At 35.3% G+C, this 23,558-nt stretch overlaps 1 protein-coding gene across 3 annotated transcripts in view; it reads right to left on the minus strand.

The window, feature by feature from the left end:
- Nucleotides 1-23,558, minus strand: part of ESPL1 (extra spindle pole bodies like 1, separase) — a 370,011-nt gene that overhangs the window by 110,340 nt on the left and 236,113 nt on the right. For all 3 annotated transcript variants that reach the window (XM_033938043.1, XM_033938045.1, XM_033938044.1), the window contains exons 21-22: nt 7,433-7,646; nt 3,447-3,622 (exon numbers count right to left, since the gene is read on the minus strand). In XM_033938043.1, the coding sequence (XP_033793934.1) occupies nt 3,447-3,622; nt 7,433-7,646 (390 nt within the window). The remainder of the gene's footprint in view (nt 1-3,446; nt 3,623-7,432; nt 7,647-23,558) is intronic.

Below are 23,558 nucleotides of genomic sequence, written 5' to 3' on the forward strand. Positions count from 1 at the left end.
GTGCAATTATACTCATTATTCTTATGTTCAACAAACCTATACCAGGATAGACGGGCTCTGGGTTCATCGGAATCAATGGGGAAAGATAAAGGGGGCTGAGATTGGGAGCATTCAGGTGTCGGATCATGCTCCTGTGTCGGTGGAATGTACTGGGGTGGTACCCGGAAGAGGAACCCGATATTGGAGACTTAAAGATTCGCTGCTTAGTGCTCCTGAGGTGGAAGTGGAGATCCTTCAAAGCATAGCTACTTATTTGGAGTTTAATGATACGGGGGAGGTGTATGATGGGATTCTATGGGATGCCTTAAATCCGTTTTGAGGGGGGGGTGTCATTAAGTGGGAAGCTCGATTTAAGCACCGGCTAGCTCGAGCCCAAATTATGCTTATGTGAACGCCTACTTTCTTTCGAATTGTTGCATAAGCGTTCACCGGACCCTCAGATGCTGGTGTGAGGGGAAACACTGCACTAGTCACAGCTTTAAATGAATTCAGATTTTTGAGACATTCCCACCCTTGAAGCACTATTTGGAGTTAATCTTTTTGGTTCCCTGACGCAGGATTGAAACGTGCCACGTCGGAACCTGGGATTTAAGATAAGTCCTCTTTTGAAGAGTTATTGAACTATTATAATATGAAAAAGTATCAACCTGTGGGTACACAGCCAAATGAAGATTTTTACAGTATCAACTGAAAATATATTGAATATGCGATGATTGGGTGAGCTGCTAGTTTAGGGGTTTGCCCCTTGTTTTCACCTCCATATCTCTGAGCATGGCTTCATTATAAGTTGATATTATCTTTATTAATTACTATTTATTATTTTGGAGTGATTCTGCATCTGATTTAGGAAGGCATTGAGCAAACTGAGATTGAGACTATTTCGGAAGTACTGAGTCTTCTTGGGAATAAGGAAGAAATTGGAATAGAAGCACAGGTTCTCCTGCTGATGGGACAGTAACTCTATTGTGCTGTTTTGAAGTAGTAGGGATAGCTCTTCTGAAAGTTATGGTATATGATAAGGTGTATGTGATGGTTGAGGCGCCTGGGAAATCCGGATGCCAGGCAAAAATTTAGATAGCTGAGGTGTCTAGGATCCATTTATCTGTCGTAATAGCCTGCAGATAAAACCAAATTTTTCTCTGTGAGCTCAAACAATAAAATCAAAGATTCAACAATTCACGTGAATGGATAGGACTTCCCAATTGACGATTCCATAAAAATTCTGGGAGTGACCCTTGACCGATACCTTATTTTAGACGCTCACACGGACTTATTGGCTAGAAAATGCTTCTCGACATTATGGAAACTAAGAACAATCAGAAAATACTTTGATGCAGCATCATTCAGTCTACTGGTGCAATCTTCTATTCTAAGTTTGCTTGACTATTGCAATATCGTCTATCTGGGAACCTTCAAGAAAACGCTTCAAAGACTCAGAGTTATTAAAAATTCAGCAGTAAGACTGATTTTCGGTTTTAAAAAAATGGGAACATAACACTCCCTATTATCAAAAACTTCATTGGCTGCCCCTGGAAGCAAGAGTTCTGTTTAAATTTTCTTGTCTCTGTTTCAAATCAATCTTTGATTTGGCCCCTCTATACCTGGCTTCCCACTTTAATTTGGACTGTGCTATTAGGCCCATATGTAGAATCCAACAATAAAGGCCTGCTGCTATAAAAGATTCCTGGACAGAACTCTAGCCTTCCAAGCAGGTAAACAGAATGATTGGCTGGGTAACATTATTATGCACTCCTCATCCTATTTTAGTTTTTTAGAAAATTAGTAAAAATGAAACTGTTTAACCCATTTGTTACCTAATGACTTATAGTTCATTAGCTCTCCTTTCTGTATACATATATCTGATGATTTACCATTGTGACTACTTCGCTGATTGTCCAGATCGTCTTATTGTAAACCACCTCGAACTACTATGGCTTTGGCAGTATATAAGAATAAAATTATTATTATACAAGAAGAAAATGACTGAGGCAGCCTTTTACTATTGAAAAGGTGTCAAAAACTAGAGTTGGATTTGAAAACAGGCAGTTGGGTGTTGGAGGATTGCTTGTGATATCTTGGGCACTGTTTCTGAGTGTAGTCAGAGGATTGAGAATATTGAAGAGGAGAATCATCTCAGATAGTACTATTGGAAGAACTGTTGATGGTAGGATTTGTGGTAAGGAGCGAAGGAGGCTTGCAAAATGGCAGAGACTTAATAAGGAGGGTGTACAGAGAACTCCTGGATTGTCATAGAATCCTCTAAGTTGCGAGGCTATGCCCTTAACTTTTTTTTTTTTTTTTGGCCAAAGAGGCTGTCACCCAGGCAGGGAGCATCAGAGATGATCAAGGAGCTTTAAGTCATGCTGTTTAGCGGGTCACAATGGTTATTGGTGCTGTTCTCGAGATCATATCATAAGCATCATAGTTAGTCTTGATGAGATGATAGGTGGACTCGAAGGGCCATGTGGAGGTTGGTCACATTGTCTGGAGAAGCGCTTTCAAGCTGTTGAAGGATTGAATGTTGGAAATGCAGGATCTGGAGCCAATGAGCTATAATTTTGGTTGAGAGCATAGTACTCTAGTATACCTTATATTCCACTGAGTCCAGGAGATGGCAGTATTTCCCTTGTGAGATGTAATATTGGGTCTTGGACAATTTAGCTTTTTTAATAGCCAACTTAGAGAACATAAAACGGTTTGGTAACTATTGCAAGTCATGGACTGGGGCTTTCTGCACCTTATATTTGAGCTTTAGTAATTTATAAGTGGTGGAAACTGATAGGGGTTTATGCCAATTAGAAATTTGTAGTCTTGAAGAATCTGATGCACTGGGAATGCGATGATTTCCTTTGAAGGAGTCTGACAAGATAGAAGTATGGCCTGAAAGTCCCTCTTGTCCACCAGTGTGAAAGCTTTAGTTAAGCCGAGGAGGGAGGAGTCTTTCTGGATAAATTTGGGGTAGGAGCACTCCTTCAAGTGCTCTGCCTAGATGGCCAGATGAGTGGATGTGAGGAGATGGTTCCTCGAGGGAGGTGGTTCCTGATGACAAGGTTAAGCAGGAGACATTCCTCAATCAGATGCTGAAAGCTTCATCTTTATAACATTCAAAAACATTTGTCAGAAAAATCATAGAAAGCTATGAAGACAAGAAGAAAGACATGTAAACATCTACAAATGATTAGTATGAGAGATACAGGGTTTAAAAAAAAAAAAAAAAAAAAAAAAAAAAAAGTCACGCCATAGTTTAGTGGTTGAATTGCAATGTAATGTGACTACTGAACAGCCATCCTAAAGCCTATGGAAATGCTGGCATTTGCACTAATAACCTTCACAAGTAGCTCCAGGTGCTGACATTTGTGGTGTATTGAGTGCATGATTTGAAAGATTAACTTCAAACCAAGAGCATATTTAAAAAATATTCAGAAAAAGGATAGAGGGAATCTTACCTCTAGGGATTTGTTGCAGATGTTCTCTGAAGCGATCAATATCTTGTCCTGACTCGAACTGGAAGATATCTTCTAACTCTGATAAGTGCTGTTCCTTGATGCCTCCAACACCTTGGTCAAGTACTAACCCTTTCAGCTGTTCAGCAGCACTGCTTACACTCCCTTTTTTCAGTTTCCTAAGACAAAACGACAAAGGGTACCTGTATATCTTAGTTCTTGTGCTGTGGCATAGCCTTGAATGCTCTGTCCAAAATATACTTGCCAGAATCTATGCTTTAGAATTTTCTATTTGGTAAGCAGCTCAAAACAGGTGGGAGGGAGCACCCCCCTCCCTACTTCCATTTAAGTTCTGTTTTTATTAGCTTATTTTCTGAACATCCCCTATGCACATAAGAGCCATGCCTTAAGACCAAAGTATAACAATTCATCTAAGGCCACTGGACCCCGAGTCAGTAGCTGTGGATGTACTGTGAATCGAAGACATGTCCCTCTAGAGACAAATCAGATCTGCTTCCGTGGCCAGTCAGAGGTTACCAGAACTACCACCCCTGGGTGACTTGCAATCCAGTGGATTACTCGGTCTATCATAGTCTATGGGGGGAACACGTACAAGAGTTCTCTCATCTGCCATTGTTGCACTAAGGCATCCAAGACAGCACTTATGGGCTCACATCTGTAGCTGAAGACACAATCCACTTTCTTATTCTTTACAGTGACCATCAAATTGAATGTTGGATGACCCCAGAATCACACAATGCTTCAGAAGACTACTGGAGACAACAATCATTCTCTTGGATGCAGAGTCTGTCTGATGAGAAAATCAGCTCGCACTTTGTCGACTCTCTCTACATGATCCATGGAAATTGTTTCAGGTGGGCTTCTGCCCGTCTGAGCAACAACTGGACCTCCATCCATAACAGAACACTCTTGGTGCCTCCTTGCTGAGTGACAAAAGCTATTGCTGTGGCATTGTCTGAGAAGATCAACTGCCTTGACTGCATCATTAGCCATATGGCCCTTAGCTCTAGTGTGTTGATAGACCACTTCCTCTGAGCCAGCGTCATTGCCCTTGTACTAGTGATCATTGCAATGGCCTCCTTAGCTGGCATCTGTCAGGATCTCCATGAGTCCAGCCAAAGGAACTTGCCCTTCAAGAGGGACTGTGGTCAAAGCCACCAGCACATGCTGGTTCATGCCTTCCTTATCTAAGAAAGTGGCATCTGGAACAAATACTATTGAGATTAACAGATCAAGAGAGTCCTGCAGTGGCTGCATGTGTGCCTTCACCCAGGGTATCACTTCTATGGCTGCTGCCCATGTGCCATATTGTAGGGATTGCCATGGCTAGAAGTCCTCTATTTGCTTGCAAAGTTTCTGCTTGCTTGCCTCTGGAAGACAGACATGGCCTTCTATGGAAAAGAACTCCAAATACTTGAGAGATTACGCTGGCACCAGATGGCTCTTTCAAAAATTCATGATCCAAACCAGGTTCTGTAAGACCTGGATCACCTATGAGACTGCATTCTCTCCCTCAGCCTGGGACAGGGCTCTGATCAGCCAATCTTCAAGGTATGGATCTACCTGCAGCCTCCACCTTGTGGAGGTGTGATGCTACCAGCCATCATTTTGGTGAATGTGTGAGGCGCTGTTGCCAGTCTGAAGGGAAGCACCAATAACTGATAATGCCTCTAACATATGCAATTGTAAAAACTTCCTGCCCTCCGGAAAGGGATTGGGACTTGAATACCGCTTTTTTGTAGTTACACAACCACACTCAAAGCAGTTTACATTTATACAGGCACTTATTTTGTACCTGGGACAATGGAAGATGAAGTGACTTGTCCACTCTTCCCCCACCCCATGGAATCTCTCTTTCCCCATCCCCATGAGCTCTGTCCACATCTGTACAAGCCTCAACCATTTTAAAATCGTATGTGTTCGGAGGCTTCTGCAGTTAAGGCAGAGCTTGCAGGAATGAGATAGGAACAGAATGGGGATATTGATATCCCACAGAGACAGGGACAAATTTGTACCCATGTTATTCTCTAGTCTACACCCCTGTGCTTCACCAAGCCGCCAACCTAGGGCTCTGAGAGGGATTTCCTCCCCCCCCCACCTCAGCTGTGACCCCTAGCAGCTCTCCAGTCCAAGAGACTTTGGGGGGGGGGGACGCTAAGTCCAAGACCTCTTGCTCCTTCACATGTTCCACGACATATGGCAAACAGAAGCTCCTCCGCTACCCATCCAGCACAAATCTGGCCCGAGAGGGGAATAAAACGTTCAGAGTCCATTACTATCAATTTTAAGCTGAACCGATGGATTTTGAGAAAGATGGAGGACTTTGAAATAAAAATCTGAAATTAAGATGTTAGCAGCAGCATTTTGGTGCCAAAAAACAGCTTATAACAGCCAAACAAAACCCACATTTAATTGAAAAGGTATTTTTTGGAGGGGTGGGGGAACCCTCTAGGCAGCCTTAGAAATTCTCTTTTTACTGCTTCCTTGAGACGCTTTACTTTTTGCAGCAATCCTCGGCAAACACAATATACAGGCACTTTGTTACTTATCTTCATTTTTTTATAGTTATGTCCCAACCTTTTTCACCAAGGACCCCTGACGAAGGTTTGTCCGAAACACGGACCGTGTCGGGTCCCTTGACTGGTAAAAGGGTTTTATTTTGCTTATTTGCATTTTAATTTTGGTACAATAAATTTTTGCCTGCATCTTGTACACAGTCTGCAGTTTTGTTTGTTTCTCCTATTCATTGTAGGCACCACAGCATTAGATGCCTGAAGAAGGCATGTTTTTAGCCAAAACACGGACTTTGTAGGGTCCCTCCGTTGAAGTTGACTATATTGCACATATGGTTTTATATTGCACATATGGTTTTATATTGCACAATTTGGTGGGAGGTTTGCTAGGTCCATCGTCATCGTTTGTTAATACTTGAACAGTTTTCTGCAATCTGCATTTTTGAATAAACTTTTATCCAGAACATCAGTTCCACTTTTTTTGTTTTGGTCACCAAGTACTTCTACTAGACATATGCATTATGCAGCACTGTACACATTATATGCAGGTGCTTTCTCTGGCCCTCGTGGGCTCAATCTAAGGCTTTTCTTTTTGGTACCTGGGACAATGGAGGATTAGATGACTTGGCCAGGGGCAATCCATTTCCCACTGCCCAGGGGCAGTGGGAATCCAATCCATTTCCACAGATCTCAGCTCACTGCACTAACCATTAAGCTACTCCTACACGCCCAAGTATTCCCCTGGCTAACTCCAGATAATCCTCTTGAACTATTAAGATTTCTAGCAAAACTAAACTAGAATAAATCAGTTTAGCAGCTGAAATCTAAGGAGCTTCCCAGTATACTGTCACCAGTATACTGGAGATAAATACTGAGGTGCTATAGCTGTACAATACCCTTAAGGGGCAGATCAAAGAACTATCTTGCTGTCTCCATCCACTAGTTGACAGACATAACCCACAAGTCTGGACTGATCTGTTGGGACAAATAGGAATGTTTTATTTGATTTATAGATGCTTAACACATGACCCTATATGCTCCCCTTAATCCCTTCTCTCAAACACTACCACTTATACTAGGCATTTGAACACTTTTTGAAGTGCTCCCACTTGGAAGGGAAATTATTATAAACCCTTGGCCTAAATTTGGGCCATTAACCTCTATAATGAATACTGATTTTTTTTTTATTTTAATTGTTATATAGCGTGACAGCTTTTCTCTCCACTAAGGATCATCAGACATTCTGCAGCTCCTGGCTCCATGTCATAAGGCTCCACTACTGATCAAGCAGCACTTTCTCTGCCCAAGCGTGTGAGATGTATTTACTTCAGCTAAGTTATTCCCCTCCCTCTAGTCTAGACATTAGAACAAAGAATCAATCTGTATTGCTCTGATTCTGAAATAATGCTGTAGCAGTCTAAGATCTGTTTAAAATGACAGGACTCAAGCTCTCACCGAAGCTTCCTGTTCACATTGTTGATCATCTGGTGACGGACTGTCACAGACAGGGACTCTGAAACCAGGAAAGCAGTGGTATAGGGATCACAGTTGCCAGTACAGAGTGCCATGAGCTTGCAGAGCTGGACATAGATGGTGCTTGGAGGGTAGTGTCTTATGCAAAGAAATGCCTCTTCTAGGTGATTGTAAATGGAGTCCAAGTGGGAAACACCTAAAGAAACAGTGAAGAAACATTTGGTTAAGGCTATCCCAACCTTTTAATTCCTTAACAATTCTGAGTTAACCCATATCTATAGCAAAAAATGCACCCAACAGTAATCAGCTTCTATTAAGGGACAAGTCCTAGGATCACAGCTTTGTTTGCACCTTTTTCCCAGGAGGCTAGTTTTAATTGTATCACATCTTCCCAATTAAAATGTTGAAAATATTTATTCTACAGTTTCTGCTGCCATTTCAAATATGTAAACCTAGAAGGCATGATCAATACAAGCTCGATATTGTGGTTTTTTTTTGCTAGGTTGGAGAAACTTTGTAATTTTTCTCTGAGTGGCTTTACCTTATAGCTGGTGACTTTTTTGAATGTTGACAATTTTTGCTTAATAGGGACAGGCTTTTTTGGGGGGTAAATCTTTATTCATTTTACATCTTACAACAAGTGTAACAATAAATAACAGTTAAAATTGAATACAACACTTGAATCTATCATATTCAACATTAAGACATTAAAATTTTAACCCAATCCCTCCCAACCCAACCATAATCTATGCATTCACAAAGCTCATATACAATATTCTTTATTATTGGTCTAAATATTTAATAGAATTATAAAATCCCTCCCCCCACCCCTTCCTTTTTATTGTATTTATAATGGGAAAATGGTATCTATTCATTACAATATCTTGTCAAAATCCCCCAGATTTCATTAAATTTATTATAGTTCCCTCTTTGTATAGCAATTGCTCTTTCCATTTTATAAATGTGACATAATGAATTCCACCAGAAGCAATAATTGAGTCTACTCCAGTTCTTCCAATTAAATGTGATTTGTTGTATGGCGACTCCTGTCATGATCATTAAAAGCTTATTGTTAGATGAAATTTAACTCTGTGTCCTCATTGATATTCCGAATAGAATTGTATCATAAGATAATGCCACATGGTTTTCCAATAAACAATTTATTTGACCCCAAATAGATTTCTAAAAGGCTAAAATAAAGGGACAAAAAAATAATAATAAATGATCTAGAGTCCCTACTTCAAGATTACAATGCTAGCATCTATTACTTAGCGATATTCAACTTTTGCAATCTAACTGGGGTCCAAAAAGCTCTATGTAAGAGAAAAAAACAAGTTTGTCCCATAGATGCGTAGACTGTAGATCTTATTCTCCAAGACCAAATCCGTGGCCATTGAGACACATTAATCTGATGTTTAATCTCAATGCTCCAAATATCTCTAAGACCATTTTAGGCTTCTTTTTAACTAATCCACTTAGGAACAGGCTTAAAATATTCCTTATTGGTCTGTAGTTAAGTGCACATTGAATATACCACTAAAATCTAGATGTGTTTTATATCATCAGTTTTCATTACTACTCAAACTTGTGGAAAATCTTAGCTTCTAAATCTTTTTTTTAATTATTTTTTTAAAAAAAATTTTATAAACAGTTTTATTTGCATTGTTTTATACAGATTTTGGGTTTTGTTTTGTTTTTTTAATCTTTATTCATTTTTCCATCTTACAACAAGTGTATAAACAATCAGACATTTGAAATTGAATTCCTCACTTCAATTACTTTCATATATAACATTGATACATAAAGTTTACTCCCTTACCTCCACCCTTCACTTAACTAATACAATCAAATACATCATATATATATTTTTTCCATTGATCTAACAATTAACATTTAGAACCCCCTCCCATCCCCATATTTGCATTTGTACTTATAACTATTTGCAATATTTCAATATTTGCATTTGTACTTATGGAAAATGGTATCTAATCATCACAATAATTTGTTAATGGCCTCCAAATCTCTTTGAATTTATTATAATTTCCTTTTTGTATAGCTATTATTTTTTCCATTTTATAAATGACAATGAATTGCACCAGAAATTATAGTTGAGTCTACTCCAATACTTCCAGTTACTTGTAATATGTTGTATGGCGACTCCTGTCATAATCAATAAAAGCTTATTATTGTTTGATGAAATTTGGCTCCTTGTTCTCATTGGCATACCAAATAGAATTGTATCATACACTAAGGCCACAGGATTCTCCAATAAGCAATTTATTTGGCCCCAAATTGATTTCCAAAAGGCCAAGATAAAGGAACAATAGTATAACAAATGATCTAGCATCCCTATTTCAAGATTACAATGCCAGCATCTATTAGACTTAGAGCCATTTAACTTTTTAAATCTAACTGGAGTCCAAAATGCTCTATGTAAAAGAAAAAAACAAGTTTCTCTCATAGATGAGGACACTATACATCTCATCCTTCAAGACCAAATTCGTGGCCACTGAGATGCTGAAATTTGATGCTAAATCTCAATGCTCCAAAGATCCTTAAGACCAGTTTTAGGTTTTTTATTTAAAAATCTGTTTATCAATTTATACCACTGTGTGGCCTGGTGACCTAGGAAATCCACCTGAAAGCATAAAAATTCCAAACTATATTGGGTATTAAGATTTTTCCATTCAGAGAACCCTGCCTGAATGACCTGCTTCACTTGCAAACATCTAAAGCTTTGTGATTTATTAAGACCATATTTATATTGCAGCTGTGAAAAATCAAAGCAGTTTACCATTTGAAATAATATCGTCTAAAATCCGTATACCTGCTATCATCCAATGCTTCCAGATGACCTTAAATCCGCCAATTTGAATCTTGGAGTTTAGCCATATAGCTTGATTTGTCAACTTATAGATTGGCATAGATGTTAAATTACTGACATATCGTAAAGTTTTCCATGTATCCATTAATGTTCTGTTATCTTTATACAATCTAGGTATTTGGATGTTGAGAACATGACATAAACGTAAAAGGAAACTTGAGTCGCCATTCCAACCACAATCAGTCTGGGGAATTAACAATGAGCTCTGGGAGGACCCAATACATACCATGGCATAAAATATAGGCTTGATGATACCTATATAAAAGCTGGGAAAAATTTTCCCCACCCTCCGTAATTGGCTTTTGTAGAGATACTAGAGCGATTTAAGGAGTTTTACCCAGCCAAATAAATTTTGTAATAATACAATTTAATTTTTTATAAAAGGACCCCTGAAAGAAAACTGGTATCATACCCATTTGATAACACACCTTCATTGTGTCTTCCAGCGTATTTTTAATCCAAATTCCTAAATATTTTAAACCATCCTCCTTCCATACAAAAGGAAATGAATCAAACAAACCTTTTGTACAATGTATATTTAGTGGAAGAACTTCTGATTTACTCCAATTTATCTTATATCCTGAAAATTTTTCAAATTTCTCAATCAAATCAAGTAAGCATGGAATGGTTGTTTCTGGATTTCTCAAATGAAGCAGAATATCATCTGCATATGCAGAGACTTTGTATTCCCGATCTGAATAAGAAATACCCTGTATCTCCTTTACTTGCTGAATAGCTAACAAGGGTTCCAAAACAATATCAAAAATAAAGGAGATATTCCGATTACAGCAAACAATAACAAACTATTATTAATATTGACAGGGGTCGCCATGCAACAAATAACTCAAAATTGGAAGGATTATACCAAATTAAACTATACATTTTGGTGGAATTCAGTCTGTCATATATACAAAATGGAAAAAACAATAGCATTACAACAGGGAAATAGTCATAATTTTAAGAAAATTTGGGAACCATTGACTCGTTATTCCAATGATCAGATTTCATAGCACATAAGTAATGATTATTTAAGAATGGGGAGGGAAGGGGAATGAATATTATATGGATTTAAGAAATGAAAAAAGGGGGAGGGTTATATTTTATGTGATAAGATGAATTATTTGTAATCACAATTTTTCATGTGTTAATTGAAGTATTATGTACAATTAAATTATTGTAAGAATGAAAAATTTATAAATAAAATATTAAAAAAAATAAAATAAAATAAAAATAAAGGAGATAAGGATACAGAGAAAGCTGGATCTTTTATGGCTTTTGTTAAATTTAACATATGAAAAGCCAATCTGGTTTTATTGGAAGAATGTCTGAGCAACAAATCCTGTTTGGTGCATACCAATAATAAAAGGGAGAGCCTTAGCCAAGCGCAAGGCCAATGTCTTAGCTAAAAGTTTGCCCATCAACATTGATTAAAGAAATAGGCCTGTAATTTGAAACCAATGTGGGATCTTTATTTGGCTTCGGCAAGACTTTTGATTGGGTGGAATGGACCTTCATGTATCAAGCAATGGATTGGTTTGGAATAGGTTCAGGATTTATACAAATGATTAAATCCTTGTATAGTTCCACTTTTGCTAGACTGTATATTAATAATAATCTCTCTGAATGTTTTAGTTTATGGAGGGGAGTTAGACAGGGATGTCCTTTGTCTTCTTTGCTTTTTGACATTGTATTAGAACCCTTGCTATTAGCTATTCAGCAAGCAAAGAAGATACAGGGTATTCTTTATTCAAAGCGGGAATATAAGGTCTCTGCATATGCAGATATAATACTTCATTTGAGGAATCCTGAAACAACTATTTCATGCTTACTTGATGTAATAGAGAAATTTTGAAAATTTTCAGGATACAAAATAAATTGGAGTAAATCAGAAGTTCTTCCTACTAATGTCCATTGCACAAAAGGATTATTTGAAAAATTCTCCTTTCTATGGAAAGATGGAATAAAATATTTAGGCATTTGGATAAAAAACATATTGGATGAAACAATGCAAGTGAATGAAAAAGTTTTATTACATTAGGTAACAGAAATGTGTGAGCAATGGAATCCTTTACATCTTTCTTGGTGGGGGAGAGTCCAAACTATTAAAATGATATTGCCTGTGGTTTGTTATCAAATGGGAATGTTACCAGTTTTCTTTAAGGGGTCTTTCTATAAAAAATTAAATAGCATTCTTACAAAATTTATTTGGCTGGGTAAAACTCCTAGAATTGCTTTAGTATCTTTACAAAAACCAATCATGGAGGGAGGGGTAAATTTTCCTAATTTTCCTAGGTATCATCAAGCCTATATTTTGTGCCAAGTTATGTATTGGGTCCTCCCAGAGCTCATTGAAAATATTAAAACCACAAAAAATAGAAGACAAAAAGTGAGGTAATAGGAAAACTCCAAAATATGAAAAGACCCTCGCTCATTAGGGTTAAATCATCGATCTGTGTATTCCTTGATCAGTCTGTGGAAAAATTCTTCATTGGATTCAAGAACTGACCAACAACTAATAAACCATTAGTTACTTATCCTTTATTGTAGTAAAGTTGCTTGCCCCAACAATTATGTGCCCGACGGGACCCGTTTCGCCTCAACAGGCTTTCTCAAGGGTTCCAACAGGCAGCACTACATAATACAAATATAAAGAAGAATTTAATACAGAAAATATTATTTGATGTTACCCTAAAACTGCGTGTTAGCTTGTTAATTTCTCTAAACATGTTCCTAATTCTCAGTATTGCACAAATCTAAAAATTTTTTACAACTCAATATTTAATATATAATAAAACCAATAAACACCCTCCACTTTATACATTTAAATTTATCTCTTAAATCCTAAATTTATCATAATGACATGATAAAATTTTTAAAAACAATAAACATACTAGTTCATCTCAACTAATTAATATACAGTGTGATTAACACCCAAATTCAACTAACATTTTAACATAACATTTTAAATCTCAATATTAATTATAAAAAATTCAATTTAATAATCATAACATCAGATTCACATCAGTTTAGAATTTACTTAAACAAGTTCAATAAACTTTTTAAATCTCTAAATTATTAAAGCAAATCAATATATAATAGTCACTTCACTTGATAATCTTCACACCTGATTGTTATCAGAATTTAGAATGTAATTGAAATTGATTGATAGCCTGACAAATGGATATTTTGATAATATAACCCAGATGGTAAAGCACATTACTAAATACTGAATCAAACTTAATGTGCCACTAAAAAATTCATCCACTATGGAATGATAAATGTAAAACCATAATTACTGCTAAAAAATCTTTAATTAATTAATTAAAAACTAATCATTAAATATAGTGCACATCATAAACTAAAACTCCATCAATAAATACTCAATGAATAGTTGGTGAATTCATCACTCATTACAAAACAGTGTTGATTTAATCATAAAGAATGAACCTTAGAAACCTTAACTTGTTAAACATAGTACAATTCATTAAATAGAATCACAAACATTAAAAAGGTCCAAAACCAATCATTAAATGAAGAAATGAGAGCAATTGGGTCTCAATCATTATTAAACTCTGTTACAAAAACAAAATTTCTAAATTAGCTGTTTACTAAGACAAGTCAACCCAATTCATAGTGAAACCATTTCAGCTGTATATCCTAAATAATAAAAATATAGGATCTCCTCTTAAAAAACAATATAAAACTTATCCCTTCAAGATTAACCAACCTGGTTAATCTTGAAGGGATTAGAAATTTTGTTTTTGTAACAGAGTTTAATAATGATTGAGATCCAATTGCTCTCATTTCTTCATTTAATGATTGGTTTTGGACCTTTTTAATGTTTGTGATTCTAACGATAAGGATTTAAAGATAAGTGATTTAACTTTTAAATCTATTTAATAAATTATAATAAAATAAATTATAATAAAATTTAAAAAGTATATAATTTAACAGTGAGGAATTATGAAGAATCCCACTATCACCAACTCTGCTTGAGTAGGTGGAATCTGAATTCCCATTTGATAAGAACAGCTTGCACTGAGTGGACAGTTGTGATTGACATTAAGTTTGATTCAGTATTTAGTAATCTGGGTTATATTATCAAAATATCCATTTATGTCAGGCTTTCATATTCAATTTCAATTACATTCTAAATTCTGATAACAATCAGGTTTGAAGATTATCAAGTGAAGTGACTATTATATATTGATTTGCTTTAATAATTTAGAGATTTAGAAAGTTTATTGAACTTGTTTTAAGTAAATTCTAAACTTTGATGTGAATCTGATGTTATGATTATTAAATTGAATTTTTTATAATTAATATTGAGATTTGAAATGTTATATGTATTGGTTTAGTTGAATTTGGGTGTCAATCACACTGTATATTGATTAGTTGAGATGAACTAGTATGTTATTTATTATTTTTAAAAATTTCATCATGTCATGATAAATTTAGGATTTAAGAGATAAATTTAAATGTATAGAGTGGAGGGTGTTTATTGGTTTTATTATATATTAAATATTGAGTTGTAAAAATTTTTTAGATTTGTGCAATATTGAGAATTAGGAACATGTTTAGAGAAATTAACAAGCTAACACGCAGTTTTAAGGTAACATCAAATAATATTTTCTGTATTAAATTCTTCTTTATATTTGTATTATGTAGTGCTCCCTGTTGGAACCCTTGAGAAAGCCTGCTGAGGCGAAACGGGTCCCATCGGGCACATAATTGTTGGAGCAAGCAACTTTACTACAATAAAGGATAAGTAACTAATGGTTTACTCATTGAAAATATCCCAGATTGGTTATGGTTGGAATGGCGACTCATGTTTCCTCTGCGATTATTCCATGTTCTCAGTATCAAAATGCCTAGATTATAGAAAGAAAACAGAATACTAGTAGATACATGGAAAACATTACGATAGGTCAATAATGTAACACCTATTCCAATTCACAAATCAAGAAATCAAACTATTTGACTAAACTCCAAGATTCAACTTGGCGGATTTAAGGTCATCTGGAAGCATTGGATGATAGCAGGAATACGTACCTTAGAGCAGTGTTTTTCAACCTTTTTACACCTATGGACCGTCAGAAATAAAATAATTATTCTGTGGACCAGCATCAGTCCGTGGACCGGCTAAGTAATGGGCCAGACCCCGCCCATCTCTACCCAATCTTCACTCCAGACCCCGCCCCTATAAAAGTACTAATTGCACCTTGCACATCCCGCGCCTTATCTGGAAGCCTTCCCTCTGACGTTGCAACGTCAGAGAGAAGGCTTCCGGTTCAGGCACAGGATGCCCATAGGAGCTACTGCCAGTGGCTTTGTGCAATGAATCAGTTAGGAAGAGGGAGCTGGCTCGAAGATAATGCCGCATCGATCACACCATGGACCGGCGGTTGAAGAACACTGTTTTGGGCCTGATGCACGTGCTGGCCCTGTGGATCGGCAGGAAATTTCTGTGGACCGGCACTGGTCCATGGACCGGGGTTGAAGAACACTGCCTTAGAGGATGTTATATCTAATGGTAAACTGCTTGACTTTTCACAGTTGCAACATAGATTTGGACTTAATAAAACAAAGTTATAGATGGTTGCAACTGAAGCAGGCCATTCCCTGAATGGAAAAATTTAAATAATCAATATAGTTTGGAATTCTTATGCTTTCAGGTAGATTTCCTGGGACATCAGGCCACACAGTGGTATAAATTGTTAGCTTGGCTTTTTCTTTTGCATAGAGCTTTTTGGACCCCAGTTAGATTACAAAAATTAGATAGCTCTAAGTCTAATAAATGTTGGCATTGTCATCTCGAAGGAGGGACTTTAGATCATTTAATATTCTATTGTCCCTGTATCATGGCATTTTGGAAATCAATTTGGTCTCAAATTAATTGTTTATTAGAAAACCATGTAGTATGATATGATACAATTAGGTTCGGTATGTCAATGAGAACAAAAAGTCAAATTTCATCAAGCAATAATAAACTTTTATTGATCATGACAGGAGTCACCATACAACATATTACCAGTAATTGGAAAAATTACAGTAGACTTGACTATACCTTCTGGTGGAATTTGTTATGCCACATTTACAAAATGGAAAGAGTAATTGCCATACAGAGAAGGAATTATAATAATTTTAAAAAAGATTTGGGGGCCATTGACAAATTATTGCAATGATTAGATACCATTATCCATTGAAAGTACACTTATACATAGGGTGAAGGGGGGAGGGTATAAAGTTATATTAAGGTTTGATCAATTGATAATATTTTATGATTTTTGATTAAAATATTTGTGGGAAAGGAGGGTATAAATGTATGTTTTTAAGATGATGTTAAAAGAAATACAAGTGATGTTTACAAGGTTTAAATGATGTAATATTGTGTTCTTGATGTAAGATGGTAAAATGAATAAAAATTTTGAAAAAGAAATCAAAACTGGTCTTAGGGATATTTGGAGTATTGAGATTGAGCACCAAATTTTTGCATCTCAATGGCCACGAATTTGGACTTGGAGGTTGAGATGTACAATGTCAGCATCTATGAGACAAACTTGGTTTTTTCTGTTACATAGAGTATTATGGACCCCTGTTCAATTACAAAAATTAGATAGCTCTAAGTCTAATAAATGTTGGCATTGTCATCTCGAAGGAGGGACTTTAGATCATTTATTGTTTTATTCTCCATTTATTTTGGCTTTTTGGAAGTCAATATGGGGCCAAATAAATTGTTTGTTGGAAAATCCAGTGGCATTATCCTATGATACTGTGCTTTTTGGCATGTCAATGAGAGGTAAAAGTCAAATATCATCTAAAAACAATAGGCTTTAATTAATAATGACAGGAGTTGCCATACAACAAATTACAAGTAATTGGAAGAATTGGACGAGGCTTAATTATAGATTTTGGTGGAGTTCATTGTCATGTGTACGTAATGGAAAGAATATTAGCCATTCAGAAAGGGAATTTTAAGAAATTTCAGGAGATTTGGGAGCCATTAACAAAATATTGTATTACTTAATTGTTTTTTCCTATAACATGCACATCCAGGAGGGGGGAGGTTGGGGGTCTGATAGATTAATGAATTTAGATATATTGGGGTTCATGATAAAAGTTTTATATGATGGGCATTGTGATTGTTAGGGGGGGTTAATTCTGAAATGGGTATCAATGTATAAAATGTGTCTTGATGTATAAAATGTGGTTTTTATTGTTACACTTATTGTAAGTTTTGAAAATAATAAAGAATTGGAAAAAAATAAAAAAAGTAAAGGAGATAGGGGACAGCCTTGTCTAACCCCCCTCTGCAAACTAAAACATTCTGAAAAATTATTATTAATATACAATCTAGCAGCAGGGGAGCTATACAATGTTTGAATCATTTGTATAAATCCTGAACCTATACCAAACCATTTCAATGCTTGATACATGAAGGTCCATTCCACCCGATCAAAGGCTTTCTCTGCATGCAAAGACACAGAAAAAGCCGGCTCTTTCATGGCTTTTGTTAAATTTAATATATGAAAAGCCAATCTGGTGTTTAAATTAGATGAATGTCTTTTAGCAACAAATCCAGTTTGGTGTATATCAATAATAAAAGAGAGAGCCTTAGCCAAGCGTATAGCCAGTGTCTTAGCCAAAAGTTTTCCATCTACATTAATTAAATAAATAGGCCTGTAGTTTGAAACCAAAGTGGGATCTTTATTTGGCTTTGGCAACACTATAGCTAAAGATTCTACCATAGTACCTGTAATACAACCCTTAGTAAGTTGAGTTTGATATAAATTTAATAAATGAGATAACAGGGTAATTTGAAATGATTTATAAATTCCACTGTAAAATCATCACCACCTGGAGCGGATCCAGCTCTAAGAGACTTCAACGCTGTTTGCAATTCTTTTAATGATATAGGCTCTTCTAAATTTCTTTTAATATGCTCAGGAAATTTAGAACCATTAATTAACTTCAAAAATTCAAATCCATTCCTTTCTCTATTGTTATAAGGCTCGGAAGAATATAGGTCCTTATAAAAATTTAGAAATTGATTTAGAATATCACCAATTTGAGTATGTGTACATCTTTTTCATCTTTAATTGCAAAAATTTTTGTTCTTCTTTTCTTTAAGATAATTTGCCAATAATTTCCCCACCTTATTTGAGTTTCCATAATACAGAGTCAGCTGGGAAAACAAATCTTTCCTTGCCAATTTTGAAGATATTTCATTATATTTACCTTTTGTTTTTAAGAGAGCCTGGAAAGTATTTTGCTTCCATTTTTCAATCAATTTAGATTCTAGATTTTTAATTTCTTTTTCCAAATTAAAAAATTGTTTTAAGTTGTTTTCTTTTTTTTTCCATTCTTTTTTTTTATTTTCAAATTTTACATAAAGTGTACATAATATTTAAAATACAATTGATAATTGCATAGTATCACTTTTATATCTAGTACATTATATATCTAAATTTGATTTTCCCCCTCACCCTCCCCCCACCCTTTTATTACTTAAATATAATATTTCAGAATTTTATCAAAATTATACAACATATTAGAATATAATTGATGGATATTCAATAACATTTTAAATATCTAATACAATATGTTCTACATCAATTTTATCTCTTTTCTCTCCCCCCACCCTTCTATTAGTTTTCATTCATATATTACATTTTATATAATGTATTATAATATATTATGTATAAATTATTTTCCTTACCCCCCCTTTATGTGTGTCATAAAAAAAAAAATCCTTAAAAGAAGAAAAGAAGAAGAAATATTCTATTATTTATTCATTACAGTATTTTGCCAATGGCCCCCATATTTTTGTGAATTTAGTATATGTCCCCCTTTGTATTGCTATTGTTCTTTCCATTTTAAATATGTGACATGTTGTATTCCACCAAAATGTATAATTTAGGTTTTTGTAATTCTTCCAGTTGTTAGTTATATGTTGAATGGCAACCCCTGTCATAATTAATAAAAGCTTGTTATTTTCTGGTGAAATTTGACTTTTTTTTCTCATCATTGTTCCAAATAAAATTGTATCATATGATATTGCAATATAATTTTCCATCAATTTATTAATTTGTGGCCAAATTGAATTCCAAAAAATTTTTATATAGGGACAATGATATAATAAATGATCTAATGTCCCTGGTTTTAGATTACAGTGCCAGCATTTATTGGATTTAGAACTGTCTAATTTTTGCAAACGTGTAGGGGTCCAAAAAGCTCTATGTAATAAAAAAAACCAAGTTTGTCTCATAGATGCTGACACTGTACATCCCATTCTCCAAGACCAAATTAGTGGCCATTGAGATGCATTAATCTGATGTCCAATCTCAATGCTCCAAATGTCTCTTAGTCCATTTTTTGGTTTTTTATTCAAATATCCAGATATTAATTTATACCACAATGCGGCTTGATGTCCTAGGAAGTCTGCTTTAAAGCATAAGAACTTTAAACTATATTGATTGTTCAATGTTTTCCATTCAGGGAACCCAACCTGAATGGCCTGCTTCAATTGCAACCATTTAAAACTTTGTGTTTTATTAAGACCAAATCTATGTTGCAATTGTGAAAAATCCAGCAGTTTACCTTCTAAGATAACATCGTCTAGAGATCTAATGCCTGCAATAATCCAGTTCTTCCAAAGGATTTGAGCTCCGCCTATCTTGATCTTGGAGTTTATCCATATAGATTGATTAGTTGATTTGTATATTGGGATAGGTGTTAATTTATCTATAAATCTTAACGTTTTCCAAGTATCCATTATTATTTTATTTTCTCTGTATCTTCTGGGTATATTAATACTTGGCAGATGAACTAAATTTAGGGGAAACATAAGGCGCCATTCCAAATATAACCAATCTGGTGCATTATCTATAAGTTCTGGGAGGATCCAATACATACCCTGACGTAGAATATAGGCTTGATGGTACCTATAGAAATTTGGAAAATTTACCCCTCCCTCCTTAATTGATTTTTGTAAAGTTACTAAAGCTATTCTAGGTATTTTACCAAGCCAAAGAAATTTTGTTAAAATTCTATTAAGTTTTTTATAAAAGGACCCCTGAAAATAAATAGGTATCATACTCATTTGGTAGCAAACTACAGGCAACATCATCATTTTAATAGTTTGAACTCTTCCCCACCAAGAAATATGTAATGGGTTCCATTGTTCACATAACTCCGTAACTTTTTTTAATACATATTTTTCATTCTCTTTTACTGTATCTTCAATTGTATTTTTAACTTGAATGCCAAGATATTTAAATCCTTCTTCTTTCCATATGAATGGAAAATTATCAAATAATCCTTTTACACAATGAACATTCAAGGGTATAATTTCTGATTTATTCCAATTAATTTTATAACCTGAAAATTTACCAAACTTATCAATTAATTCCAATAAAGATTTTAAGTTGTTTTCTAATATATGCTGCATATGAAATAATCTGACCTCTCATGGTAGCCTTAAAGGCATCCCACAATATTTCAACGGAAATTTCTTCTGAGGTATTAATTTAAAAAAATTCATTCATCTTTAACTGAAATTCTTCAAGGAAATTTGAATCCGCAATCAATGTATTATCAAATCTTCTGTTCTCTTGTTCAGCAAATTTAAATTCCACCCACACACCACCATGATCAGACAAAATAATTGGATCTATAGAGGCTCGTGTCACCTGCTAAACTATCTGATTAGAGACAAAAAAAATAATCAATTCTTATAATATGGTTAAAAGTTTTAACAGCTCTCAATACTACACCTTTATGGCCAATATTCTGTCAAAAAGCAAAGGTTTTCTGATTTAAATCTATCAGAATCATCTACTTGAATGAGGTTCAGATGTCAGAGATATTAAGTGTGGCATACTGGGTCTTTGGCATGAGCCCTTAATAGAAGTATCAGTTGTCATTAAAGGCATTTGATTAGGGTGAATGGTTTTATCTGAACAGTTGTGTGCAAAGTTTTGGTCAACCTTGGTAAAATAGTATATAGTATTTCAATGAATCCCTTAGTGAGAAGATGCAACCACTGCTCTACATGGTGCAAAGAGTTACAGAAATTTTTTTTAGTGCATATTCACTATTTGCTATTTAACAAATAGAAAGTAAAACGTGAATCTAGCAGGTATAGATGTCTAACAGAAGAAGCAAGGGATGTGTCTTTTCAACCAAAGATAAAGTCTTTATTGTAACAATAATGGTCATAACAAGGATCCCTGTTTCGGCGTATAACAATGCCTTCCTCATAAGACACTTAAAAGATATACAACACATATAAAAACATTTAAAATCATAAAGCATGAAACATATTGATAACCAACATTGAAAAAACATAACCACCTAACAACTATACAAACTATATTAAAATTAGACTCCATATTAATTTTAATAACTTATTACACAACATTTCTGAATTCATTTTCTCATATTTGTAGCATAAACAAAGAGTCCCACCAAAAGGAGAAATTAAGTTGATCCCAATTTTTCCAGTTTTTGGTTAACCATTTGCATGGCTATCCCAGTTATGATGGAAAATCTACTTTTATACTTGTCTAAAGGAGGTTTAAGTGACAATGTACCACAAATGACCACCTCATACGATAATGGAATCGAAGACTTCAAAATCAAATTAATTTGTCCCCATATTGATTTCCAAAAGATGAGTATCAAAGGACAATAGAACAACAAATGACCCAGTGTCCCTACTTCAAGATGACATTGCCAGCAACTATTAGACTTTGAATTGTCTAACTTCTGCAAACAAACTGGGGTCCAAAAAACTATGTAACAGAAAAAAAAACAGTTTGTCTCATAGATGCTGATGCTGTACATCTCATCCTCCAAGTCCAAATCTGTGACCATTGAGTAGCAGAAATCTGCTGCTTTTATCTCAATGCTCCAAATATCCTTTAAACTAGTCCAATATTAATTTATACCACTATATAGTAAAACTTAGGAAGCTGTCATTAAGAAGAGTACACTTGAGATATGCAACATATATGGAAAATGGAACATAAGAATATAAGAATTGCCGCTGCTGGGTCAGACCAGTGGTCCGTCATGCCCAGCAGTCCGCTCACGGGTGGCCCTCTGAACAAAGACCAGCACCCTAACTGAGACAAGCCCTACCAGCGCACGTTCTTGTTCAGCAGGAACTTGTCTAACTTTGTCTTGAATCCCTGGAAGGTGTTTTCCCCTATAACAGCCTCCGGAAGATCATTCCAGCTTTCTACCACTCTCTGGGTGAAGAAGAACTTCCTTACGTTTGTACAGAATCTATCCCCTTTCAACTTTAGAGAGTGCCCTCTTGTTCTCCCTACCTTGGAGGGTGAACAACCTGTCCTTATCTACTAAGTCTATCCCCTTCAGTACTTTGAATGTTTCGATCATGTCCCCTCTCAATCTCCTCTGTTCGAGGGAGAAGAGGCCCAGTTTCTCTAATCTTTCGCTGTAGAGAGTAAAAAGCAGACCATAAATCTGACCTCAGTACCTTAAACTGTGGAACACTGAGGGTTGGAACCACTATAACCAAGCAGAAGGAAATTAGAACCTCAACAGGAAAGCACACCATATCATAAAACTAAAAGTAAAGGAGTAAGAATAAAAATAAAGATATGAAAAATTAAGTGAAACCTTACCGTGGGTAGACAGGCAGTAGCATCCAAAATGCAACTAAAGTGATAGTAAAAATTGGCACAAGACGCTAGAGTTTAAAAGCAAATTGAGTGGTCATGTGACTGTGGTGTATGGGGAAAAAACATGAAAGGCGTGAAAATTTAAAGAGGAACTTGGCTAGGCAGGGAAACGTCAAATATTGAAGAGGAAATAGTGAAGAACAAGCAAGAAAAATCAATAAAGAAAAATAGAGCAAAAATGAAAAATAATATAATAACTTTATTCTTATATACCGCCAGTAATCTTGCGACTTCTAGGCGGTTTACAATAAAAGAAACTGTAAATACAATCAAGAGAAGATTTACATACAGCGAATTAATAGGGAGGTATAGATGTCTTCCATCCAGTTGATTTGTTACTCTTTGAAGGCCTAAAATCACTAAACATTTTGGGTAATCAGCCATGGAATTGTTTTCACATCATTTACTGTGTTTGTTCTGGAAGGTGTGGGAGCTAGCTCTACCCCTACTGAAACATCTTTTAGCTGCAGTGCCGTTTGAAGAACCTTGGAGGAGAGCCATTTTGAACATCTGC

This window comes from Geotrypetes seraphini, chromosome 3 (assembly GCF_902459505.1).
Source record: "Geotrypetes seraphini chromosome 3, aGeoSer1.1, whole genome shotgun sequence".
Taxonomy (NCBI): Eukaryota; Metazoa; Chordata; class Amphibia; order Gymnophiona; family Dermophiidae; genus Geotrypetes; species Geotrypetes seraphini.